This window comes from Erpetoichthys calabaricus, chromosome 16 (assembly GCF_900747795.2).
Source record: "Erpetoichthys calabaricus chromosome 16, fErpCal1.3, whole genome shotgun sequence".
NCBI lineage: Eukaryota > Metazoa > Chordata > Cladistia > Polypteriformes > Polypteridae > Erpetoichthys > Erpetoichthys calabaricus.
This window is the reverse complement of record NC_041409.2, coordinates 68,685,603-68,711,263: the sequence shown is the minus strand read 5'-3', so window position 1 is coordinate 68,711,263 and position 25,661 is coordinate 68,685,603. Positions and strand designations below refer to the sequence as shown.

Genomic DNA, 25,661 nt, shown 5'->3' with positions numbered 1-25,661 from the left:
TGAACCTTCATGAAACTGACCAGAAACACAGCCAAATATAACTTTAGTCATGTTTTATAAATAACTTTAGTCCTTCATGTGCTGCAAAGTAAATCACAACCATATATACACACACACACATTTGTAGCCTGGAGACCAAAACTGCACACAGTACTCAAGTTGAGGCCACACCAGTGCATTATAAAGGTTGAGCATAACCTCCTTGAACTTGTACTCCACACATCATGTTATATAACCTAACATTCTGTTAGCCTTCTTAATGGCTTCTGAACCTTCAGCATAAATTCACATGGATGGCACAGAAACAATATTTTTTTCAATGGTTTATATATCTACAGTATCCAGGTGTTTGCAGTCACATCATTCTGAGAAACCTGAAACACATTAATTCCCCTCTTCACTGCAAAGGCGTGCAGTGCCCCCTTTGTCCTCTGGATCAATCTTCTGATCCTTACAAGCTATTGGACTGGGTGGCTCCCTTACCCACTAGGCTCACATTCAGTGCATTAACTTTCTGAAATTTGAAAGAAAAAAAAAATCAATCAAAAGGGGGAAAAAAAATATGCTGGAGCAAAGATTTAATTGCTCTGAATTATATCATGCTCATTGATAATTCTGGTCATGAAATTACAAATGAGGACTCTCAATGTCTTTTTTCTATGGTTAAATGCTTTTCTGCATTACTCTCTCATGAACGACGCTATACAAAGATAGGTTAATTTCACTGATTTACTTCACAGTCTTGACATCTGGTATAGGTAAACTAAATAAAGTGAGCATTCTTGTAATGTTGTTGACCAGAAAATATTAGGCATGTTGAGACAAGATGTGAAGGTAAGTAGATGGTTTAAATCATGGAACCAATATTTAAATGACATTTTAGTGTTCTTGTTACTGGCTCTACTGAAGTACAAACCATTAACAAAATTGTCTAATGCAATAATCCAACCTTTTCCACTCCATTAGGTGTCATTTCAACCACAGTACATATAACTCAACACTCCAGCTGCCCAAAACTATGATCATGACCATGGGTACTTTTAGTGTTGATATTACCAAAATCTAAGTAGGTGGGGGGGGGAATAAGATACCGTACTGCTGAAGAGCCAAGACTGGTTGGACCTTGTCTAAAGCCAAGAAGTTGTTTGATGAAATGGCAGGATATTGTCCAGAAATGAGTGTGTAGGAGTTTAGTAAGCATTTCAGATTCATTCAAAGGATTTTTACTTGTTTATTTTGATAATTAAAACAAAGACTAAACGATTAGGTTCGAACCTTGACTGTCTTGTTGAGTTTCCCCTGCAGCACAGACTCTGTGGATGAAAGAGCTTCCATCGCGTTCCAGTTTTTCTCACGAAGCTCCTAGTTAGTTCCAAAGAAATACTATTTCAGTTCAGCCAAAACTGAAAGTAAATGATAAAGGCCAAGTCCAAAAGAAAAGAAAAAAAATACAGATGGGGTAGTAGAGTTTGGGGGAAAGGAGTTAAAAAGAAATGAGATACACAATTAAACAGCCCAGATCTAGGGTTGGTAAAGGGGCAGGGCACATCAGACCCATGTACAAATAGTCTGGCAAAACTAATGATTTGAGTTAGGATACATTCTCTTGCAGTGAACAAAAAAAAAAAAAAAAAAAGTGTATAGCAGTGATTTATGCATATACTCTTACATGCTAATTCTAACTTTTAAAAGGACTGCAGTCTCCAAAAATCTGGGAGTCCTAAACAGCAATCATGCTTGCAGGCCTTTTAACAAGACAATTCATATCCCAAACCTTCTACATTCCTGTTATTGTTTCCTCAACTTTTTGTCTCTTTACTCAGGGAACCCCAAAGTCATATTTTGTATTAAAAAAGGAAAAGAAAATCCATCTCTCATAAAACGTGACCCGACTCTTATTTAACTACAGGGTAGGGAATCCTGACTGCTTGTACTCTTTTGTAATGAGAATTTGCATTGTGGTATATATTATTAAACAAACGGGAATGTCTGGTGACAGTCTGAACGTAAATATAGAAATCTATTGGTGGTAGTTATCAATTCTTTAAATTTGGAAGTTTGCCTTTTCAGTATTTAATACATTGTGCACAAAGCCTTTAAATTGACAAGTCAATGTACACTGATTAACATATTATGGAAATATCTTCACAAAACACCTTCAAAGCCAAGTTTTTCAACAATGAATAACAGGTGGTTAGTAATTTAGTAATCTAATATAGTGAAACTTGTTTTTCACCCATGCTACAGCTTCTTGCTGAATAAGCAGGAAGATATTTGTTGTGAGTGTAGGTATGTAAATTATATAATTTGTTGCAGGAACCGTTACATCATAAAGTAGATTTGTTTATACTTTTCACAGGCAGTTAATTGATAAATCAAGCATCACTTCACCCAGTATAGCCTATCCTCTGACAAACAAGATTGGTGAACTCAAATACAGTAAGCTTAAAAATGCAGAACATAAGGCTGATGTTTCACTTCAATATTTCTATGTCAATATCACTAAATTCTACAATAAAGATTATCCTGTTACAAAAGAGTGGTATTTCTACAATGGAACCACCTGCAAAATCTTGAAACTTTGAGGAGCCAAAAACACCACAAAGTTAATCATTCCAACTCAATACTCAAAATACCCTTAACAGTCAATGGGGGAAAAAATTTGACACTGCTTTTATTTTAATTTCTAATGTTACAGCAGAACATGCTGAAAGTAGCTTCTATCCCTTCATCAAGTACATGCAGGTATATAATATCCCAAATTTAAACACACAGCCGTGGAACTTTATAGGGCAGGCTTTGAACCGGTGATCTGACTGCAGTAGATTTTCTCTTTGCTAAAGCAGTGCATTTACTCTTTATTTCCATCTTGTTTCACAGCCTTATTTAAGTACCTATAGGTGTCTGCATGATTGTGCCTTACAATAAACTGTTACCAAATGCAGAGTTAAGTCCTGTTTTGTGTTGTTGCTTCAGGGATGGATTTTGGTTCCCCACGAGTGTGAACTGGACTTTAGGTACAATAATGCCATTGGTTTCAGCTCTGTAACTCAAATAACTGATCAGAAGTTTCAGAATACCCTTATTTTCCAGTTTCACTTGAAATTTAAGCAATTCAAGTCCAGTGAATAACACTGAAATATCTTATCTATCTGAAATGGTAAAAAGTGGTAAATTACCAGAGGTTTTTTAAAAACAACAAAAAAAAAATTTAGGTTACCAAAAACCTAAAAATAATGTCATTTTTGCAGTATACAAACTGGCCTTTTCAGGGAGCAAGTATTCCAGCAAATACTGCTCTATCTGGAAAAAATAAATAAATAAATAAGGAGCATTGCTGCTTCAGCTTTGAATAAAAATCCTAATCAGGGTAATGTGTGTGGAATTTGTATTTTCTCCCCATGTCTTAGTTGGCTTTCTTCAGTTCTCTGGTTTCATCTCATACATCAAAGAGATCAACTCAACAATGAAGTAGAGATAGAGAGATAGATAGAGAGATAGAGAGATAGAGAGATAGAGAGAGAGAGAGAGAGAGAGAGATAGAGAGATAGAGAGATAGATAGATAGATAGATAGATAGATAGATAGATAGATAGATAGATAGATAGATAGATAGATAGATAGATAGATAGATAGATAGATAGATAGATAGATAGATACTTTATTAATACCAATGGGAAATTCACAAAGTCTCTCCTTCTATAGCTTTATGCACATTCCATGGCATACTATTAGTAATATCCAAGTGCTCTGGGTACATAATGAGAATTTTGGGTATAATACCAAACCAACTACATTGTCACTGCAGGCATACATAGTTTAAACAGGTTTAACGTTGGTGAAACACTTGACTTTTAAGGTGGTGAGTGAAGAGTATTGTATTCAAAGCTTCCTGTAATTAACCATTATAAAGTCTTTGTGCCTAAACTTCAAAATACTCAAAACATTTCTCAAAAGCAACTGTAAAATTTGTAATTTCACATAAACAGGTGACATGCTAGAATAAATTACTTGTTGGAGAGTGATAAAATTTAATACTGTGTAACTCAAATTTGCAGCAGTCAATTTTATTATGTAATAATCTGATTGTGTTCCAACACCAAACCAAGATGCACCATAGCATTAATATCTCTTTAAGATGACAAGGTGTGCCATTCAATGATTTTGATGTAAACTAAATCAGCAACTTCAAGTTAATAAACTGCAATGTACTGGAATATTACCTTTGGTTTCCAAAATTGGCAGCTATGTTAAATGGGTGTAAACCAAAACTAATTAAAATCCCTCAATCTGGATGATTATTACCTACTGTAAATTGGAAGCAATATTTATCAATCCATTTGAAACATTTTAACAAATAAAAGAAGTCTCTGCATGTCATGACCCAATTCTTGCACAACCATGTGGCTTTGTGCTTTTTTCACTTCTCATATCAAGAATGATATACTGGAATACGCATAAGATGGAAAAAAAAGTCAAATATTTAAAGTCATATGCCACTGCAATACATGAGGGTACAGAGCTTGGCCCTGATGTAAATAATCTGAAATTTCCAGAAAACAAGGATTAGACACTTTTTAATGTCAAGGGAAAAAATAAATATGCCTAAATTATATCCAGGTACAATTAATGTACAAAACACATGTTAATACCGGGTGTTCAGAGGCTTTCGTTTCTTACTCCAGCTTTAACTCCTTAGAAATTATGTGTCTTTCCATTCATTTGACTGACAGGGACACAGGTGTCTAATAGCACAGACACAAATTATGAGTTTCATTTGTGTTAGGTTGTAATTAAGATTGTTTATTGGAAGCAAGCAATTGTTAGAATTTAATAAAAAGCAACACCATCTTTACCAATTCTACTACTGCAAAAATTGAAAAGTGTGCAGATCTAAGATTTCTTTCACATATATTCACTAATTTCTGTGTGTACTGTTGTTACTTACATTGTTCTTTTTTCTGTACATTTCCACAGAGTCTGTCATGGCTGCCAGCTTACCCTCCAAATCAGAAACTTTCTCTTTTTGTTCAGCCAAGCTGAAAGACAGAAACCAAGCCATTCTTAATGAAAACAATTTTATATGCTAAGGTATGTTTTCAATATATTTTTGTTAAAAAGAGCTGTTTATATATGTGAGGTATTTTCTACAAAAAAGGAAATGAACATTTAAATTGTAAAATGAAAATGCAACGTCTGTAATGCCATTTATTTTTCAAAGTATATGTGAAAGAATGCTGCAACAACTGAAAATAAAATAACACCATAATGCTATTTCGCCCCCCCCCCCCCCCCACAAGTCACTTGTGAAATTTTTAAAAATACAATTAAATCACACTTTTATTTCATTTTCCATACTTGTCTTGGTGTGTCAGTGTCATAAAATGGAAATGCAATCCTCACTTGTTTTTTCTTGATTTTTTTTTAAAATAAAATTCAATATTTTCTACATATGTTCTTTTCCATTAAGTTTGCAGTACATAGGTGAGAAAATTTAAACAAAAACTCAAGATGGACAAATCAGTCACAAAGTCCCCATTTACAAATTCATTTTCATCCGATGAAGCTACAAATATGAAAAGTCAAATGCAAATAAGTACTGGTGCCACCTACAGCTCAATGCATTTTCATTCCCATTTTCAAGTTCTCAACATGGAAAAATATTTTAATTAGTACAGGTCGATGGGTATGGCTAAGAATTCAGTATGTAACTTCCACATTTTTGGAAGGTACAACAGCTTCTAACAGGATAGAAAATGGTGTTCAAGAAACAGCAAGAGTTAATATAAGACTGCATAAGATGAAAATTTTCTATTACTTAGATGCAGTTATTTTAGATAGGCTTGGAGATGTTGAGACTTTCATCAACATGGAGGTAAACGATGTTGCATGGTGGAATTTACAAGAGGCTGTACCTCGCCTAAGCACAGCATCAGTGGACATGGCAACCCATGCAGCACCACATCAGACTTGGCTGAACATTACCATAGAAGTGATAAAGATGTATCTGCCCCAATGGAATAAAGGCCAAAGAAACAGAAACAGAAGACCTCATTGGAGTTTCTGAAAGGTCGAACAGGCAAAGAATGCAAGACTTTGGTCTCAGGTATACCTGAAAAATGCTACAGCCATCTTTCCTGTGACGGCTGGAACTCAAACCCAGAACCCATGGTAATTAAAATATATTTGCATGTTGAGATCTTGAAAATTAAAATGCAAAGTCAGTCGTTTTCTAACCTGCTTGTTCCTGAACAGGGTTGCGCAATCCAAAACTTAATGCCAAATGTGTCTGTTTCCTTAAGAGGCATTAGCTCTCTGGAAATGTGTTCTTTTCAATTGCGGCATTTTAATTAACCTAAATTTAAATAATTATAAATAAAAAGGTATTATCCCCCTCCAGCATGCAATAAGGCGGTTACAAGATTTACACGAGAAGTACAAGGATAATCTAGCTCTTTATTGACAGGTTCATGCGGTATTACAAACGGGAAGCTTATGACAGACATATCAAGCATGTGGGAGACTTGACCTACGCCGCCTGCCATCTTTCGTCGCCATGCTGAAGGGATTATAACCGGACAGAAGACATAATCTTCTGCCCGGCCTCGGACGGAAGACATACTCTTCTGCCTGGCAGCTTCAAAGTGTTGGCCATAGGTCCATCCTTATATTCGGGTTGCTCCATGTGCAGGTTCTTGGCTCCAGATCCAAACAAGGACAGGAAAGGACTCAAACCCCACCTTCAAAAATGCAGGAATAGCACAATGCCTACATACAGTTCTCATTCTCCCAACAAGGCAAGAGAATGGTGTGCTGACAGAAGACAGAAATATACTAGTCTGTCTTTAGGCTGACTATTCAATTCTCCAGTTGTCCTTTGGCTCTCTAGTCCTGTGCTTGGCTCGGCAATTCTAAATACTGATGCTGTGCCCCTGTGTGCCATACTTGGTTGGCCTGTATGAATGAGTCCATAACAGTGGGCGCAGAGAACAGTGACATTAAACTTAATAAAACATAGTATAACAGTGTCAGGCTTGGTTGAGATGCATTGCAAGAAAGGGCAACAGTCCTTGGTTGGAAACGGTAATATGTTGCCCCAGGTTGTAACTCAAAACACAGTTCTCAACAAACGTTGCGAGATATCTGAGATCACAGCAAATCTGTCTTTTATCAAACATTCTGCACAGGTGTCTTTGTTGACAAAGCGTAAATGATGCAAGATAGTCCTATTGCGGTCACTTAGCATTGTATCTTTGATTGGCGGTACAACAAATAGATCTGACCAGGCATCAACCACGGCACCAACTGTGATTATTGCTGCTCTTGTGAAAAGCATGGGGATAAACGGCATCAATTCAGAAAGGGACAGGCACTTCATTCTACAACGTGAACATGACAGAGAATAAAAATGAATTTAAAAAAACACCAAACACTAACTTTTACAAGTAGCAAAAATTTACCCCGGTTGTAACAGACTCAAAGCAAATGTATGTTTTTATTATATAACAGTAATAATAATAGTAGCTCACTACTCAAAACGATAAATGCGGGGAGGACCTGGGCTCAAACCTGCAACCTTGTGATTAGGAGGCAGCTGTTCTTACCTCTACACCAGCCAAGCTGACAAGTGTAGGTTGTGTCGATTGATATTTGGGCTTCGGTTTTTACACATTGACAACATCTAAATTGCATAATTATTCTTTAATAAAAGTGCACTTGTTTTGTTATACCTTTTGTAAAAGCATTTATTTGAAATTTGTTCAGTCCTCAAACATTATATACTTCACGTCAGCATTTTGACATTATTACTATAACATTAAAAAAAATTCTGTTTTAGTTATGTGTCCAGCATTTATTGCCTCACATTTCCTGTCATCCTACAATTACTCAGATCTTTGTAGACACCAGAGGTGGGTAGAGTAGCCAAAAATTGTACTCAAGTAAGAGTAGCATTACTTCAAAATAATACTACTCAAGTAGAAGTAAAAAGTAGTCATCCAAAAAATTACTCAAGAGAAAAAAGTATTTGGTGAAAAGACTACTCAAGTACTGAGTAACAGTGAACAAAATAAATGATTTATTGTTTTAGAAATGTTGTAATAAGACAGACAAAAATATAAAATAGAGTACAAACAAATAACATCTTTACAAAATAAAGATGTACAAATAAAACAAAGTTCTAAATCTCAGTTTTTCACAACAAAGCTTTTGAAGCCAATACCTACAGTAGGGTAACATGTATGTTTGAACAGTGCAAACTACTTACAGTGACAAGATATACTGTACACTGACAGTATAATACTGTATATTCACTTTATGATATAGCGGGTCCGCAGCTTCAAAAAATGTCCAGTTTCAAATCCATAAAGCCTTGTCACTCTCCACAGGTGCAATTGCACAACCGCGGGGAGTTAATGAGGTAGTTGGAGCAAGTCATACCTGCACGTGCGATCATTTTCAATTGCTTCGTTGGCTTTCTGAGGCACGTGATTAAGGCCCACAGAGACAGGAGTGTATATATATGGGTCGGCACAGAAAAAAGAAGGGGGAAATCAAAGAAAAGGAGAAAAAGTCTGTAGGGGACCGGCATTGTCACACACTTGCCCTCCAAACAGCACAGCTGATAGAAAATAACATTAGAACAAGGCAGCTTGTGCACGTACAAGAAGTCTCACTTTACCATAACTGTCTGTGCATGTTTGGTTAAAACCTGCTTGTTCTTCACTCAGTGAAGTGATGGTTAAGCTTCAGCAGGAGTTGGCTCTCAAGGTTCTTGCAGTGAAGCTGTGACGGGTTAGCAGTGAACAGGAGCCCCACATGACTAAAAGTCTCTCACAGGCTGCAGATGCAGGAAGTTTGTGTGCGGTTATGTGACTGCATGGCTACATCTGATTGGTGAAACGGAGTCATGTGATTATTGTTGCTATGTCTAATTGGTGAAACGAAGTCATGTGATTATTGTTGCTATGTCTGATTGGTGAAACAGTCATCCAATGGCGACTTCTCTCTGGCAAAAATATAGCGTATTTAATGGGAAAAAATGTAACGATTCGAGTGTTGCCCAATGTAGAGGAGTAAGAGTTGCGTTTCTTCTTCACAAATGTACTCAAGTAAAAGTAAAAAGTATGGTGCAGTAAAACTACTCTTAGAAGTACATTTTTTAAAAAAAAAGTTACTCAAGTAAATGTAACGGAGTAAATGTAACTCGTTACTACCCACCTCTGGTAGACATGGAACACACATGAAAGTATGTATTCCAAATAACTATATATTATTTACCCTATACAATCCAAGATAAAGGGACTTCAGCTCTGAGAATTTTGCATTTCACTTGACTTCTGCTGCCTTACTGCCTGTGCAGATTGACACATTTGCAAAACAAAGATGCTAATAAGGAGATGCAAGGGAATTTAAAGTGGCCCGGCATTACAAATATTTTCGTAGGGTTCAGGAATTCTAGTGTTAAGACTACATACAGTGGAACCTCGGTTCACGACCATAATTCGTTCCAAAACTCTGGTCGTAACCTGATTTGGTCATGAACCGAAGTAATTTCCCCCATAGGATTGTATGTAAATACAATTAATCCGTTCCAGACCATACAAACTGTATGTAAAAATTTTTAAGTTTTTAAGCACAAATATAGTTAACTAAACCATAGAATGCACAGCGTAATAGTAAACTAAATGTAAAAACATTGAATAACATTTATAAAACCTTGAACAACAGAGAAAACTAACACTGCAATAGTTCGCACTATAGCGCTTCCAACCGCTGGCTAAAAGCACTTTGTTTTTTTAATGAGTTTTAAGCACAGGGAAAAAAATGAACATTTGAAAAAATCCGTAATTTAATAAACCACCAAGAAAAGTAACATTGCAACAATGCACGCTACAAACCGATCACTGTAAACAGAAGTGAAAACAAAGACAAGCCCAGTGAATTCTTTAACAGTCTTCTCTACCTTGTGTCCAGCCCTCTCTCGCCTGTGTGTGTGTGTCTCTGCGTCTCTCTCTCTCTCTCACGTGTGTGTGTGTGTCTCTGCGTCTCTCTCTCTCTCTCACGTGTGTGTGTGTGTGTGTCTCTGCGTCTCTCTCTCACGTGTGTGTGTGTGTGTGTCTCTGCGTCTCTCTCTCTCTCACGTGTGTGTGTGTGTGTCTCTGCGTCTCTCTCTCTCTCTCACGTGTGTGTGTGTGTGTCTCTGCGTCTCTCTCTCTCTCTCACGTGTGTGTGTGTGTGTCTCTGCGTCTCTCTCTCTCTCGTGTGTGTGTGTCTCTCTCTCTCTCTCGTGTGTGTGTGTCTCTCTCTCTCTCTCGTGTGTGTGTGTCTCTCTCTCTCTCTCGTGTGTGTGTGTCTCTCTCTCTCTCTCGTGTGTGTGTGTGTGTGTCTCTGCGTCTCTCTCTCTCTCTCACGTGTGTGTGTGTGTCTCTGCGTCTCTCTCTCTCTCTCACGTGTGTGTGTGTGTGTCTCTGCGTCTCTCTCTCTCTCGTGTGTGTTTCTCTGCGTCTCTCTCTCGTGTGTGTGTGTGTGTTTCTCTGCGTCTCTCTCTCGTGTGTGTGTGTGTGTGTGTGTGTCACACTCTCTCTCTCGCGCGCGCGCGTCGTGCCTGTGTGTGTGTCTCTCTCGCGTGCCTGTGTGTGTGTGTGTGTGTCTCTCTCGTGTGCCTGTGTGTGTGTGTGTGTCTCTCCCTCTCTCTCCCGTGTGTGTGTCTCTCCCTCTCTCTCCCGTGTGTGTGTGTCTCTCTCCCTCTCTCTCCCGTGTGTGTGTGTCTCTCTCCCTCTCTCTCCCGTGTGTGTGTGTCTCTCTCCCTCTCTCTCCCGTGTGTGTGTGTCTCTCTCCCTCTCTCTCCCGTGTGTGTGTGTCTCTCTCCCTCTCTCTCCCGTGTGTGTGTGTCTCTCTCCCTCTCTCTCCCGTGTGTGTGTGTCTCTCTCCCTCTCTCTCCCGTGTGTGTGTCTCTCTCTCCCGTGTGTGTGTCTCTCTCTCCCGTGTGTGTGTCTCTCTCTCCCGTGTGTGTGTGTCTCTCTCCCTCTCTCTCCCGTGTGTGTGTGTCTCTCTCCCTCTCTCTCCCGTGTGTGTGTCTCTCTCTCCCGTGTGTGTGTCTCTCTCTCCCGTGTGTGTGTCTCTCTCTCCCGTGTGTGTGTCTCTCTCTCCCTCTCTCTCCCGTGTGTGTGTGTGTGTGTGTGTGTGTGTGTGTGTGTCGCGCTCTCTCGCTCGCTGCACAGGAAATGCACAGGGAGAGACTGAATACGTACAAACTGAAAGGGAAACTGGCATGTTCGTATACCGAGTGTGTGGTCGTGAACAGATGCAAAAGTTTGGCGAACTTTTTGGTTGTAAACCGATTTGTACGTGTTCCGAGACGTTCGTGAACCGAGGTTCCACTGTACAAGCAGTTTGTTCATAGACGTCTACTTGATAATGGTCAAAAAAATATTATATAAAAATTCAATCCAATATATTAACTGATGCTGCTGTTTCGGCATCTGTTGCAGCATACTGTGACTGAGTCACTGGCTGTACACAGACAGCTGATCGAAGACAGCCTCCAAAAGCTGCGCAAAGACAGCTGATCAAACACAGCTTCCAGTTGCCGGTGGTCAAAGTATGCAGCAACAGATTTCTGAAATAGTGGTGCCAGTGTAACACATACTGCAAGCAGTGTAATGTGGCAATGCACGTCATTGGCTGCTTCTGAAGTTACCATACCTTGCAGGACTATGCTGTTTAACAGATATGTGAATTCACATAGTGTACAGGCTCATGGAACATAAAACACAGGGATATTTGTCAAAAAGGAATACTTTATGCTGATTTATGTATGAAACCATTGCTTTGTGTGTTTTTTGGAAAAAATATTGAGCCTTGGGCCAAAACGGGGTCGGGGGGAAATGGGTGATTAGCCCTGAAAGAGTTAAATAGGTTTGCTTCAAAATGTATAAAACACATCATACTACTAAATGGAATGTTGATATCATAAAAACTTTACCCTAACAAGTTGATAGACAAATTCGGAATGTATACCTTCTACCTGCTAAGTACATCTGCTAAATTTTAAAGTGATGCTTATTCCACTTTTCTGCTGCCTTCATGTAGTTTTACCTTCAAAGATTCTAGTCATATTAATTCTCCATGTATACAACACGTGTGTTAATAAACTAGTTACTAAGAACATATATAAAAATACTTTTGAAAATTTGTACAAAGGCCATTCTAGTAAGTAACAATTGTTTCCTGTGTGGTAAGAAAGGAATCCCAAGGATATTACTATGATAAGAAATTATACAGCTAAAAAACAATGTTTGTGCTTCTGTCAAAATTGTACACTAATTCTTATAAATATACTCAAGAATACAAATTAATACTTACGTGGCCAATAAGTCTTCATTTGTTGCTGAAGTGTTAAGCTTACTCTGCAAAATGAAAAGGAGATAGTTAGCACCTTAGATCACCAAAAGCTTTTTAAAACATTAGCAGTAGTGAAGAGGACACTGCAAGCCAATGATCAAAAATCAGATTTCACCTGAAGTACAATTCTTACAGAGCAAATACTCTTTTGACCAGAATACTTATTAAGCCAGGCCAGGCAGGCCGAGAACCCAAAAACACAACATAATCACCTTAAAGAATTTAACAGATAAACTCCCTCATTCACTTCTGGACACTCTCATCAATTTAGCCACTGATTTATATAACACAACTAGACAAAGAGCCTGTTTCGACAACGTAAGATGAAACGGGCACGAGTGGAATAGTATATATAATAAGCATAAGCACCACAAACCTGATATAGGTGTATTGAATGAATGCGTAATTAGGCCTCAAGCTGTAGTTGAAATCACCTTTCAGGGCTCTAGAGCTTTAATCGAAGTCGCCTTTCTCTTTGAATTTTCGCGGCCGTAGACGCCTTTCTCTTTGAATTTTCACGGCCATAAATCCGCCGCCTGCCGGTCTCGTAAGGTTTTTCGGGCAGCTGTGCAGAAGGCGACTGCGCATTCAGCTTCGGACAGGCGCAGAAGGCGACTGCGCATTCGGTTTCGGACGGACGTAAGTGAGTGAGTAAGGAGACTGGCGAATTATGTATTAAGATAATACACACTTACATAATGTTAAGTCAATTCAAACAAGATAAGGCATCATCAAGTAAATGTTGCACTAATTTCAATAAAGTATCATCATTCAAAATGAGCAAGCTCAATCATTTGAATAGTTTTTTTCCCCTCAAAATCCACAGTCATTATGTACAAAAACATAACCTTTAAATGATTAGCAAGGAAGTATCATTCAAAATGCAAGTGATCTATCAAAATGATTTAGCAAGCAAAATTGTCACGGTCAGAATGTCTTAAGAGGAAAGCTAGTGCAGAGAGTGGACCAAAAGCACATATTTATAATACCATTATTGAGAAATGCTCAGCCAACTTGTCTGATCTGCATTGAAACAGTTCCTTAATTGTAAAAAGGAAACCTCACATTCACCCCCTTCTAGGTGACGACTTTAATAATAAAGTAAAAAACGTGAAGAGATTAATTATCTAATTGTAAATGATTTCCCATTTCTTGTATGCCTTGAAAACATGAATTTAGAACCTGACTTGTTTAAATTCTCTGCACATACTTGATATTATCAATTCTACAAAACCATCATATAACTGTAAAAATATGCTGAAGCTGGTTTGTGGCAGAACAAAGATGAGAAGCCTGAAATTCTGGGACAAGGGTGGTGATATTGTAGTTAAAACAGAACCACTGCAACTATGCAAGTGACACTATTTTCCACTTTCTATACCAATCTACACTACAGTAAATACAAATACCATACTCCATACTAAAATTTGGTATTACAAAATCAAATGTCATTTTAATCAAATATTTAATTGTGCTATTAGTACTTTCTGTTCAAACAAAATGCAATATGGATGCATATTTGACTTCCTTCAGCATTCACCTCCTTTAAATAAATGTACTGGAAAACTTCATGTGGTGAAGAAAGGACTGGCACGCAGACAAAAGGAATAGTTAATGGCCCTTGGAAGAACCATTTATTACAGTATCTCATCTGATGGGGACCTGGACTAATTCCCATTACTGACCTCGGGAGATGCCCAGCAAAGGACTTAAATCTCCTCAGGGGATTTGCCATATTCATGAGCTCTCCTCACCATGCAGTCCATCAACACTTTCTTTTCCAATCTAACCTACCACGCTGTTCTATACAGCACATTTTTGGCACACAAGGATCCAACTCGCCACAGATCCTCACCTAAATGTTTTCTCACTGGTTGAAACATTATTCATAAATGTTCATATGAAATAAACAAGTTACATATGAAATATCCACAACTATTGCGAAATGAAGATCAATCCGGTTAAACAAAAAATAGATTCAAAATTTCAAAAGTAATCACTGATACATGAATGCTGAGAAATTACCAGAAAAGACTGCTTGAAAACTATGAAACCTGCCGATTTTATTCTGTCCTAAACAGCTGAAATACGGGAAAAGAGTTGCTATGAAGGGAACAGATGAGCACTTATTATATGCTGCATTGAATTCACATGGCACAAGTAAATGAAAGTATACAAACACTATGTCCAAAACTGTAGGATTAGCACCCCCTTTGGCCCCAATCACACTATCACCAGATACTAACTTATGATTCCAACTGAAAGCTTTCAGGTAATTAAGTTTGGAGATTTGCTACAAGAAAATAAAAAGCAAGACTACTGAATCACTAAGCAAGCACATACATGACCTCCATAACATGCGCTACCTGGACATGTTGTAATGTCCTGTAGTGCTCCTCTTCCAACTGCGTATGGAGTTGTTGCATCTCCTGCTGCATGACCTGCACAGACAAAAAAAAGTCTGATTGAGAATAATGTTAATGACTTTTCAGCTTTCTGAAAGGGTACATTTTTCTTTAGCAGAAAATGTACATGCAAATCAGTATTTGAAGTGAAGAAAGAAATATAGGAATAAACTGAACTGAAATGTACCAAACCTGAAAAGCCAGTTAGGGAAAAAAAAACTGTACTTAAAATGAATATAATCACTCCTTGTAAAATAAGATTGTATGAAAATGTGATGAAATAATAAAAATGTGAACAGAAGAGTTACAGTGTTAACCAGTTTACGTGTGTTCATCTTTAAGGTCACTTTATTTCAAGATAAAATAATAAAAGTAATCCTCTGCAAGCTCTTCAAAACCTATTATTGGCTGTCCACCAAAATATTAAGTTGCATAGTCGAACATGATGTGACAAATTATCTGCGTAAGGTATCCAGTAGCTAAATTAACAGAGCTGACCTTTCCAGAGAATAAGGACATGACTGCTGACATGCCTTTGTATGCTATGAAATGCAAGAGGCACCACTCATATTTTGAAAATATATCCAGGGTTGAAAATGGAGCCACTGCTCCTGCTGCACAACAGAATTTCTGCAGCAAAAACAGTGTATATATCTTTGTTTCAAATTTCAGGGATTATCTCAGAAGAAAAGTTCAAATGTAATATATGGGTTAATTACAACAGTGTGCCTAGCCCTAACAATTGCAAAAGTCAAGAACATAATGCCACAATTCCTTAATTTAGGCATGTTACAATTCATTTAGGGAAGAAGGCTCTGAAATGACATGGACAACATCAAAGAAAAATAACATTCTAGCGTAAATGCGCATGGTCAAGGGGAGTGGCTCCTATCGTCTTAGTTTTTGCATAAGTTTGTAGTGTACTGTAGATTCTTCCGAGGCCAGACAGTACTACAGAAAATAAATGGTTCATATTGCTACAATTTATTGCAAGATGAGCACTGTCTGATTACAACAAAGGTCTGAACACAGCACAAGATTATCCATGAAGAATTATTTTTTAATCTGTGTGATGTTTCTCAAATAGGATTACCAACAATTAATTACTACTATATTCACAATCAATATACCATTTTTCCCTGCTATTCCTTTACATGAAAAAAAGTGATTTGTTCACTGACAACCCTTAATATTTTGGAAGTAGCATTCTACTAACCTTAATTGCTAAACTGCAACAAGCACATTCAACTTTCATTTAACATTAGCAGTATGACAGAAGAATTTAAGTTTAAAAAATAATTTATAGCAAAAAGGTCATGTTACCGGTATCCTTGCAAGTTTTGTGTACCACAAACAAAGTATAGTAGTCCACATTCAAATATATTCAGAAGAATACAAATTTAAATATGCAAGGGAAAAAAATTATGAATTTGGGATGAACAGCCATAATCTGGAACAAGTAATTTTAGATTAAAAAATGGAAATGGGAGGGAGAAGAAAAGAACGCTGGTAGGGACACCTGGCCATCACACTTCCAGTCATAAAGCAAACTCACGTTAGACCAACAGGTAGGATTTGGGATTGTAAGAGGGACAGAGAAGTAGCGGACGAAAACCCCACACCAGCATGGAGAGAACTTGCAAATCATATGTAGTGTGGTCGCCCAGAACTTGAGCCCAGTCTCATGCTACGATATCATGCTATCCTGGGCCACTAAAAATAAACTGCAGCTTTGCAGTAGAAGGAGGACTTCACAACCAAGAGGAATAAATTCAGTCCCTTGAGCTCACTTGATTAACTAAGTAGTCCAAATAATCTTTCCCAAAAACAAAAACACAAATTAGAAATTGAGATAGAAATACAGACTAAGATTTCTCCAAATTTTAAGAGAAAAAGGTTTATGTCTGAAAAATCTTTATTCATCACATTAAAAAAAATAATAAATAAATGAAAAAAGTGAAATGTTGGCGAATGTGCTTTAAAATAAAGAAAAGTTTCTTAAACAAATGTCAAATATCCTAACTTCGGCTATTAAATTAAAAGAAAAAAAGTTAACTATATAAAATGAACCTAAGTTTACAACAGATTTTATACGTGCAACAGAATTTTAAAAAATATTTTCACCTATTGTCCCCCCCCATGGGAAACACATATCACAAATATAACAGTGATGGGCACAGTATGATACAGCATGAATTACCTCAGTCTGCTTCAACAATCTCTGCTGCTCCTCTTCTAACCGAGACTTGAGCTGCAATTTCTCCTGGCGTATAGCCTGTCCAGCAAATAAAACAAAATCACTCACTACTGAGTCATTTTATCATCTTTCTTATATAAGAAAGCTGGTACATGAATAATTGTAGTGTAAATCCTGGGTTAGATGACAGCACAAAAACATAATATTCATCTAGCCCGCAGCATCACTGAGCCTTCCATCTCTGAGGTGTCTCTGAATTTAAAGCAACATTTTCCTTCCAATAAATATTTTTGTGATCTCCAGAACCCATTCTGAATAATGACCAGTCTTTGTGCTGCAAACGTGTCCGCGATGATGTCATTAACAATTTAAGCCTTTATGTTAGACAGGAGGAAATTCAAAATCAATACAAGTCGTGCAAATATGATTATTAAATATTTTCAGTATAACCATAAAAGACAGTTGCAGGAATAAAAAGCATACACGATCCATAAAACAAGTTACCTCAATCTGCTGCAAATCTCTTTGCTTCTCTTCTTGTAACCGAGCCTCAAATTGCAATTTTTCTTTCTGTATGGTCTATCCCACAAAAAACAAACAAAAAAAAAAAAAACGCTGTTAATTCAACCCATACTATATAAGATAATTGTATTGCCATCATCTCTAAAAAAGTACAAAAGTTCCATCCATCCATTATCCAACCCGCTATACCCTAACACGAGGGTCTGCTAGAACCAATCCCAACCAACATAGTCAACACAGGGCGCAAGGCAGGAACAAATCCCGGGCAGGGCGCCAGCCCACCGCAGAGCGCGCGCGCACACACACACACACACACACCCACACAGCAAGAACACACTAGGGACAATTTAGGATCACCAATGCACCTAACCTGCATGTCTTTGCACTGCGGGAGGAAACCGGGGCACCCGGAGGAAACCCACACAGACACGAGGAAAACATGCAAACTCCACGCAGGGAGGACCCAGGAATCAACCCCAGGTCTCCTTACTGCGAGATAGCAGTGCTACCACTGTACCGCCCTACAAAAGTTCTGTCAATACAAATTACAGATTTTGTAAAATGAAACCTGGCTAACTCTATCTTCCCATTATCAACTGTCGCAGTTTTACAGTTTAGCTGCAGTATAATAACAAAAGTACCTCTAAGCTATACCAATGTTTGCAAAACATAATTCCTTTAGATACTGTAGTCTGTGACCGGATTTGAAATACAAACACAATCACAATATTCACAAATGCTAAAAACCTCTATTTGGAGAGTTACTGCTGGTGACTAATCTGTTATGATAATTTACACTATACTGTTAACTCGCTGTCTCACTTTTCTACTAAGTATCTTATCTAAAATAGTACTGTGAGAAAATCATACATTTTACATACATTACAAATATATATTAAATTCACGTTATAAAAAATAATTGGGGGAAAAAAAATTAAAACTAACAGGCTCTCAATAATGGCATACATAATCAAATATGCTGAACTGTTCCTATTCCTGTAGTTATAACAACTTTTGTATATCTACTTCATATTAGCACCTTTGCTGTCTGTTGGTGAGTATATCATTCACTTTACTATTCTGTAATAAGTGAATTGCAATGAAATAAAAAAAAAAAAAATAAGATGGGACTCTATACGAAATAAAATGAAATTAAAGTAAAAAAAAACATCAGCATAGGTTACAGTTTGTTAACAAATTCATTAGTGTAAGTGTAATCTTTAGTATTAAGGAATGTATGACCCTGACCTCCAGGACCTTTTGTAATTTAGAATCATCAGGGCAAAAAAAAAAAAAAAAAAATCAAATCTCTTTAAAATTAATTACCTCAAAAAGCACAGATGCCCTCTGCTTCTCGTCTTCTAGCTGGGTCTGGAGCTGAAGTTTCTCTTGCTGTATAGTCTGCTCGAGTCACAAAAGCAAATCATCATGACAGAGATCTTTATCATCTTTCTACTTAAAAGCTTAGTTTTTATTACATGTTAACTATAACAAAAATATTTTATTAGTAGCACAGGTTGGAAGCCACTGCAAAGACCTAACTAACCTTAAGCTGCATGTCTAATGTGGCAACTTCTCTCCTTCTTTCTTCAGCCATTTGCTCCAGTATCTGCACCTTCTCTGCTTCTGCCTGCATCCTGAAACACAGACATACCCAGCTAGTAGTAATGCGATATTCTATAATAAGGCTAAAGGAAACATTTGTCAACCAAAATCTGGTTCTACTAAATGTGAGCAAAATTTTGATGGAACAACAAGAAATGGTATTTTTGATTTGTTAACACCTGAGTGAACAGGAGGATTAACAAGATAACAAGGGTATCCTAATAACTTTGATAGACAGTTTGTGAATAATTCTGGAAAACTGTTGGTTTAAGTTTCATGTACTTTACAGGATCTGTTGTCCCTCTGTTTCCTTATTTGCTCTGAGCAGTTTTTTTTTGTCCAATCCTATCTTCAGAAACTTATCACATACTTTAGAAAGGCCCCTACAAGCACTCAGGTCCATATAGCCTCGTCCACAGTTGTCACAACACATTAAAAATAGCTTGCCTTAATGCAAGAAGTATCAAAAATAAAATGAGTGAGTTGGAGTTGTATATTGTTGAGCATAATTATAATATTACAGCAACAACAGAAACCAGGCTAAATGACAAACACAGGGATGAATATGACATAGATGGTTACATGTTTTTTAAGAAGGATAAACAGAAAAGAAAAGCAGGAGTGGTCTGCCATTTATGAAAAACAGAATTTAAAAGCAGGTCTCCTTCAGTTGGATAAATAAGCCACATCTCAGTAAGGATGCTTGGATTTATCTGGAAAGTATTAGGGGAAAAAGGCCATAGGAGTGTGCTATAGATGAACCATCCAATGAAGACCATGAATGTGCATCTTTTTAATAATATTCAAAAGGAATGTTTACAGGAGGATAAAGTCAAGGAGGACTTTTCCATCCATCCATTTTCCAACCCGCTGAATCCGAACACAGGGTCACGGGGGTCTGCTGGAGCCAATCCCAGCCAACACAGGGCACAAGGCAGGAACCAATCCCGGGCAGGGTGCCAACCCACCGCAGGACACACACAAACACACCCACACACCAAACACACACTAGGGCCAATTTAGAATCGCCAATCCACCTAACCAGCATGTCTTTGGACTGTGGGAGGAAACCGGAGTGCCCGGAGGAAACCCACGCAGACACGGGGAGAACATGCAAACTCCACGCAGGGAGGGCCCGGGAAGCGAACCCGGGTCCCCAGGTCTAGGAGGACTTTTAACTACCCAAATATTATCTGGGATAACCTTGCAAAACAGTGGAGTACTGATGTTTTTTAGACATAATCAGTGACTGTTTAACATAATATGTTAAAGCACCAATGAGAGGGGGTGCCTGTCTAGATTTCATATTTTGTAATAACCTGGACAGAATTCATGTAGAGATGATTGAACTACTTGGGTCAAATGAGCATAACATAATCCTCAGTGTTTTTGGAAGAGCACAGATGCAAAGACTGAAAATGTTAAGTTACCTCTAGTAGGGAAAATTGTGAAGAGATGCAGTGAAGTCTAAAACAGATATGTTGGGACAAGCTTTTAAGTGCACAAACAGTCATGGAGCAGTGAAATAATTTAAAAAATGCTAAAGAAAAAACAGTCATTTAAGGCACAGAAGACTGGTAACTCCAATGTGAACTGTAGTGGTGTACAAGAGCATTAGGGCAACCATTAAGAAGGATATTAGGGAAGATTAAAGGCAGTCAGAGAGAATTATTACAGATAAGGCGAAAGTTTACCGAAAGAGATTCTTTCAGTATTTTAGTAGTGAAACAACAGTTAAGTAAGAGGTGAAGTGTATGAGGGATAGTGAAGGGGAACTGAAATATTCAGACAGTGAGATGGCAAATGCACCAAACTTGTACTTTTCTGAAGTCTTCTCATGTGAGTAAATAAATACCCTCCCAGCTGTAACAGGGTCTTACCAAGAAGGAAATTGTAGAGGAAGAAGTACTGCTTAGACTAAATGGGGTGAAATCAAACAAATCACCATGACCAGATAATATTTATCCTCAAAAGAGATTAATGAATAATAAATATATCTGCATATATAAATAGGTCCATAAGTATTTGGACAGTGATACAATTTTCATATTTTTGGCTCTTCACACCACCACAATGGATTTAAAATGAAAAAATAATTACATGATTGAAGTGAAGTATCAGCATAAATTCAAAGGGTTTAACAGAAATATTGTAGCAGCCATTAAGGAATAACAGCCATTTTTATACATGGTCCCCAATTTTCAAAGACGCAAAAGTATTCAGACAATTGGCTGACAAGCTGTTCCATAGCCAGGTGTGAGCAGGGCCCTCATTATTTAATTAACTATTAAGCAGGTAGAAAATCTGGAATTGATTCCAAGTGTGGAATTTGAATTTGGAACGTATAACTTGTAAGCTCTCAACATGCGGTCCAAAGAGCAGTCCACACAAGTAAAAACAGGCCATTGTTACGAAGAGAAAACAAAACAGATCAATCCGAGAGATAGCAGAAACTCCAGGAGTGGTCAAATTAACCATCTGGTACATTCTTAAGCAGAAGGAATGCACTGTTAAGATCAGCAATACCATAAGGCCTGGACAACCATGGAAAACTGTGCTGGATGATCAAAGAATTCTTTCCTTGGTGAAGAAAAAAAAACAATTTACAACATTCAGGCAAAGCACTCTCTGGGAGGTAGGCCTATCATTGCCAAAGTTTACAATCAAGAGAAGACTTCACGAAAGTAAATACAGAGGAAATACCACAAGCCAATGGTAATCCTCAAACACAGGACGGACAGATCATAGTTTGGTCAAGGAACAATAAGCCTTCAGTTTTGGAACAGTTTTCTTTGGACAAAGGAAATTAAGTTCAATATGTACCAGAATGATGGATAGAGAAGAGTATGGAGAAGAAAAGGAATGGCTCATGATATGCAGCACACTACATCATTTGTGAAACAAGCTGCAGGCAGTGTTATGGCATGGACATGCATGACTGCCAATGGAAGTGGGTCACTGGTGTTTATTGATGATATGACTGCTGACAAAAGTTGCAGGATGATTTCTTAAGTATACATGGCTATACTTTCTGCTCAGATTCAGACAAATGCTGCAAAACTGATAGGACAACACTTCACAGTACAGATGGACAATGATCCACAACATACTGTGAGAGCAAAACCAGTGCTTTTCAAGGCAAAGAAGTGGAATATTCCTCAAAGTCAATCAACTGACCTCAACCCAATTGGACATACATTTCACTTGAAGACAAAACTGAAGGCAGAAAATCAAACTAACAAGCAGAACCTGAAAACAGTTGCAGTAAAGGCCTGGTAAAGCATCAGTAGGGTGGAAACTCAGTACTTGGAGATGGCCATGGGTTCCAGACTTCAGACAGTCATTGACTGCACAGGATTTTCAACCAAGTATTGAAAATGATCGTTATATTCATGATTATTATAGTCTGTCCAAATATTTCTGAGCCCATGAAAACAGGGGGACCATGTATAAAAATGGCTGTCTTTTCTAAATGGCTCATACAATAATGTAATTAACCACTTACATTGAAATTGTAAGTCTACATGTCAATCACATATTGATTGCTTAATTTCAAATCCATTGTGATGGAGAACAGAGCCAAAATGATAAAAATGATATCACTGTCCAAATACTTATGAACCTAACTGTATGTTTATGTTTTTGTACCACACGGTGTATAGAGTACAAATCAAAGGAGGTTATGATCAAGCTTTATAATGCACTGATGATGCTTCATCTGGAGTACTGTGTACAGTTTTGGTCTCCAGGCTACAAAAAAGACTGAAGCGCTAGAAAAAGTTCAGAGAAGAACAACTAGCCTGACTCCAGTATTGCAGAGGATGAGGCATGAGGAAGGATTAAAAGAGCTGAGCCTTTTCAGTTTAAACAAGAAGAGATTAACATGTGACATGATTTAAGTGTTTAAAATTATGAAGGGAATTAGTCCAGAGGATCGACACTGTTACCCTAAAATGATAACAATAAGAAAATGGGGAAACAGTTGAATATTTGTTAAGGTGAAATTTTGCACAAAAATTTGGAGGTTTTTCTTCACACAGAGAACCAAACACACAGAATAAGTTACCAAGTAGTGTGGTGTACAGTAGGGCTTTAGGGACTTTCAAAATTAAGTTTGAAATTATTTTTGAAGAATCAAGTGAATAGGACTGGTGTGCTTTATTGGGCAGAATGGCTTGTTCACATATGAATTTTTCTAATATACAAACAAACCAAGGATGTCTAGTATAGGCAAATCTTTATCAGTTTTACAGCTGCAATTTGCCATGTGATTGATTGAGATAAATGAATTAAATTATATTTGATTTAAATGCATTTGAATTTTTTGTTTAACTTTGAAAAACAGTATAAATAATTTGATTACTATGGAATAACATTATTTGTAATCATATGACAGCACTAATTATATTATCTCTTATTATAGATTGGGTTTGAGTGTTGAAATTGCTAAACTGAAATGAATCAATGGACTCAGAAATCCTAACTACAGAAAACAGTGAATAAACAAAAACCCTCTGTAGAAGTACAGCCACTGAAAAAAAATCTCACTTTTGAAGACCTAGGCCAGACTGATACTCTATCATTTCAAAATTACAACATGACATAGCCAGGCATTAATATAATAAAGTATATAAACACTATATGGCAACACAATATTTTAAAACATTTTTCTCTTGTATGTCTAGAAGATGAAATAAGATAAAAAGCTGACCATATACTTACAATGTTTGCACTTCTTGGAGCTGTGTTCTTGCAATGACCTGTAAACAGAGTTCTGTGTTTTAGAATTCCACAAAGTAACCTTCAATGAGTCTGAAGTATTTGAATGTTACTGTGCCAGTATAGCATGTAAATTACTATAATATGGGCAAAACAAACAAATACAAATTTTGAAATGAACTAAGCTGAATGAAAGACATTGGATCTTTCATTTTATAAATAGGTGCATTAGTTTCTCAAACGTCAAACATCAAGCAAATTGTAACAAGAATTTGGCACTGAAAATGACAAAGATGATTTCTAAACTATTAGGTACTATAGACCTCTACAATTTCTTTCCTACTATTTTCAGGGGGAAAAACACAAAAAATAAATATAATAGCTTGGCTACATGCATAGTGTTATGAATTATAGAAGATGGCCAGTCCAAATTCCACTGCTGTCCTTCTGCGGTAATTGTAACCACCACTACTGTGACAATTCAAGCCTTCAGCGATTTTGAAATGAATAACAGAATTCAATAGCATTGATGAATTATCAGTGTACTGAAAGATCTTGCCTGCTAACAAGTACACCATTATCTTTTGCAGTTGTCCTGAAATACCATAATAAGCAAAAGTAGAAAAGACAGAAAAGCTTGTGAAACTACTTCAAAAAAATTACAGTGCATTGTGTCATGCCAACTTAAAACTGGACAAGTTTTTGGTTGAGGTGATTCTATCACCACTATGGCATGTTTTACCTGCTCAGTATTATGATGTTTGGCTGACTGCACCTCCTCCTCCATGGATAAAATCTGCGTCTCCAAGTCCTTCAGACAAAAACACATGCATTTGGAGATGGCATCACACAATGGAAAAACTAGCATACAAGACAAATACAATTAAGAGTTCAAGAATGATGAACAAAAAAAAAAAAAAAATGAGCACATGGACAAACATTTCTAAAATGGTTTAATATGCATGTTTAAAAAAAAAAAAATGTTGCTTCGTCTTCAATACATAGTACTTCATTTTGGGATAGAATTATTACAAAAGACTTTTAACAAACTTGAATGTAAACGTTCTAATACTCTTCCACTTGTTTAAGTGAGAGGCAACACCTCTAAGTTAGTAACAGCAACCATATTTAACTGCAATACCAGTGGGTTATAAAAACGCCATGGTTTAATGCTGTGTAATAATTCTGGAAATTTTCAGGTGCCTTAGCTCTGTTTTATGTTTTTTTTTTATTTCTTAACTTAACACCTGTGGTCTATAGTTTAATTATAAAACTACACTTTAATATATGACATAAGGCTTCTATTTGTTATCTAGGAGATTAGTTTCAAAAGTTTTTATTAAAGGGATAAAGGAAGGAAAAAAAAAAAAACACAAAGAATTGGCTGATCAAGTAACATGAAATCAGTGATTGGTATTGGCCTTAAAGAAAAAAAAACCTGATCGCAGCATCCCTAAAATAAGTGTGTGAGAATTTGACAACTGCATCTTTATGGATATGGAGAACCTGTGTTAACATGTCCATTTCTTTAAAGTAATTCAGACACCATGCCAAATACTATATTAGACAAAAGGATTTCTATTGTGATTCCTGAAAACAAAATTAACATCTCTCCATCAAAAAATAACTAAGTATTCCAATTTTTGCACTGTGTAACATCCATGTATTTGGAACTTGGCCTATTAACTTACATGGCTCAGACACCACGTAGTGCAATATTGAGTGAAATTTTCTCAATAATTCCATGCAGCTTTAGGTGCTGAAGAACTTTAAATTTAGAAAACAAAGTTAAACATGAAGCAAATGCAT

General features: G+C 37.1%; 1 protein-coding gene across 1 annotated transcript in view; it reads right to left on the bottom strand.

The window, feature by feature from the left end:
- Positions 1–25,661, bottom strand: part of ktn1 (kinectin 1) — a 121,058-nt gene that overhangs the window by 23,013 nt on the left and 72,384 nt on the right. The window contains exons 21-30 of the mRNA XM_051919745.1: positions 24,595–24,663; positions 23,856–23,893; positions 19,075–19,165; positions 18,855–18,929; positions 17,511–17,585; positions 17,010–17,084; positions 14,771–14,845; positions 12,366–12,409; positions 4,948–5,038; positions 1,276–1,362 (exon numbers count right to left, since the gene is read on the bottom strand). Of these exons, the coding sequence (XP_051775705.1) occupies positions 1,276–1,362; positions 4,948–5,038; positions 12,366–12,409; positions 14,771–14,845; positions 17,010–17,084; positions 17,511–17,585; positions 18,855–18,929; positions 19,075–19,165; positions 23,856–23,893; positions 24,595–24,663 (720 nt within the window). The remainder of the gene's footprint in view (positions 1–1,275; positions 1,363–4,947; positions 5,039–12,365; positions 12,410–14,770; positions 14,846–17,009; positions 17,085–17,510; positions 17,586–18,854; positions 18,930–19,074; positions 19,166–23,855; positions 23,894–24,594; positions 24,664–25,661) is intronic.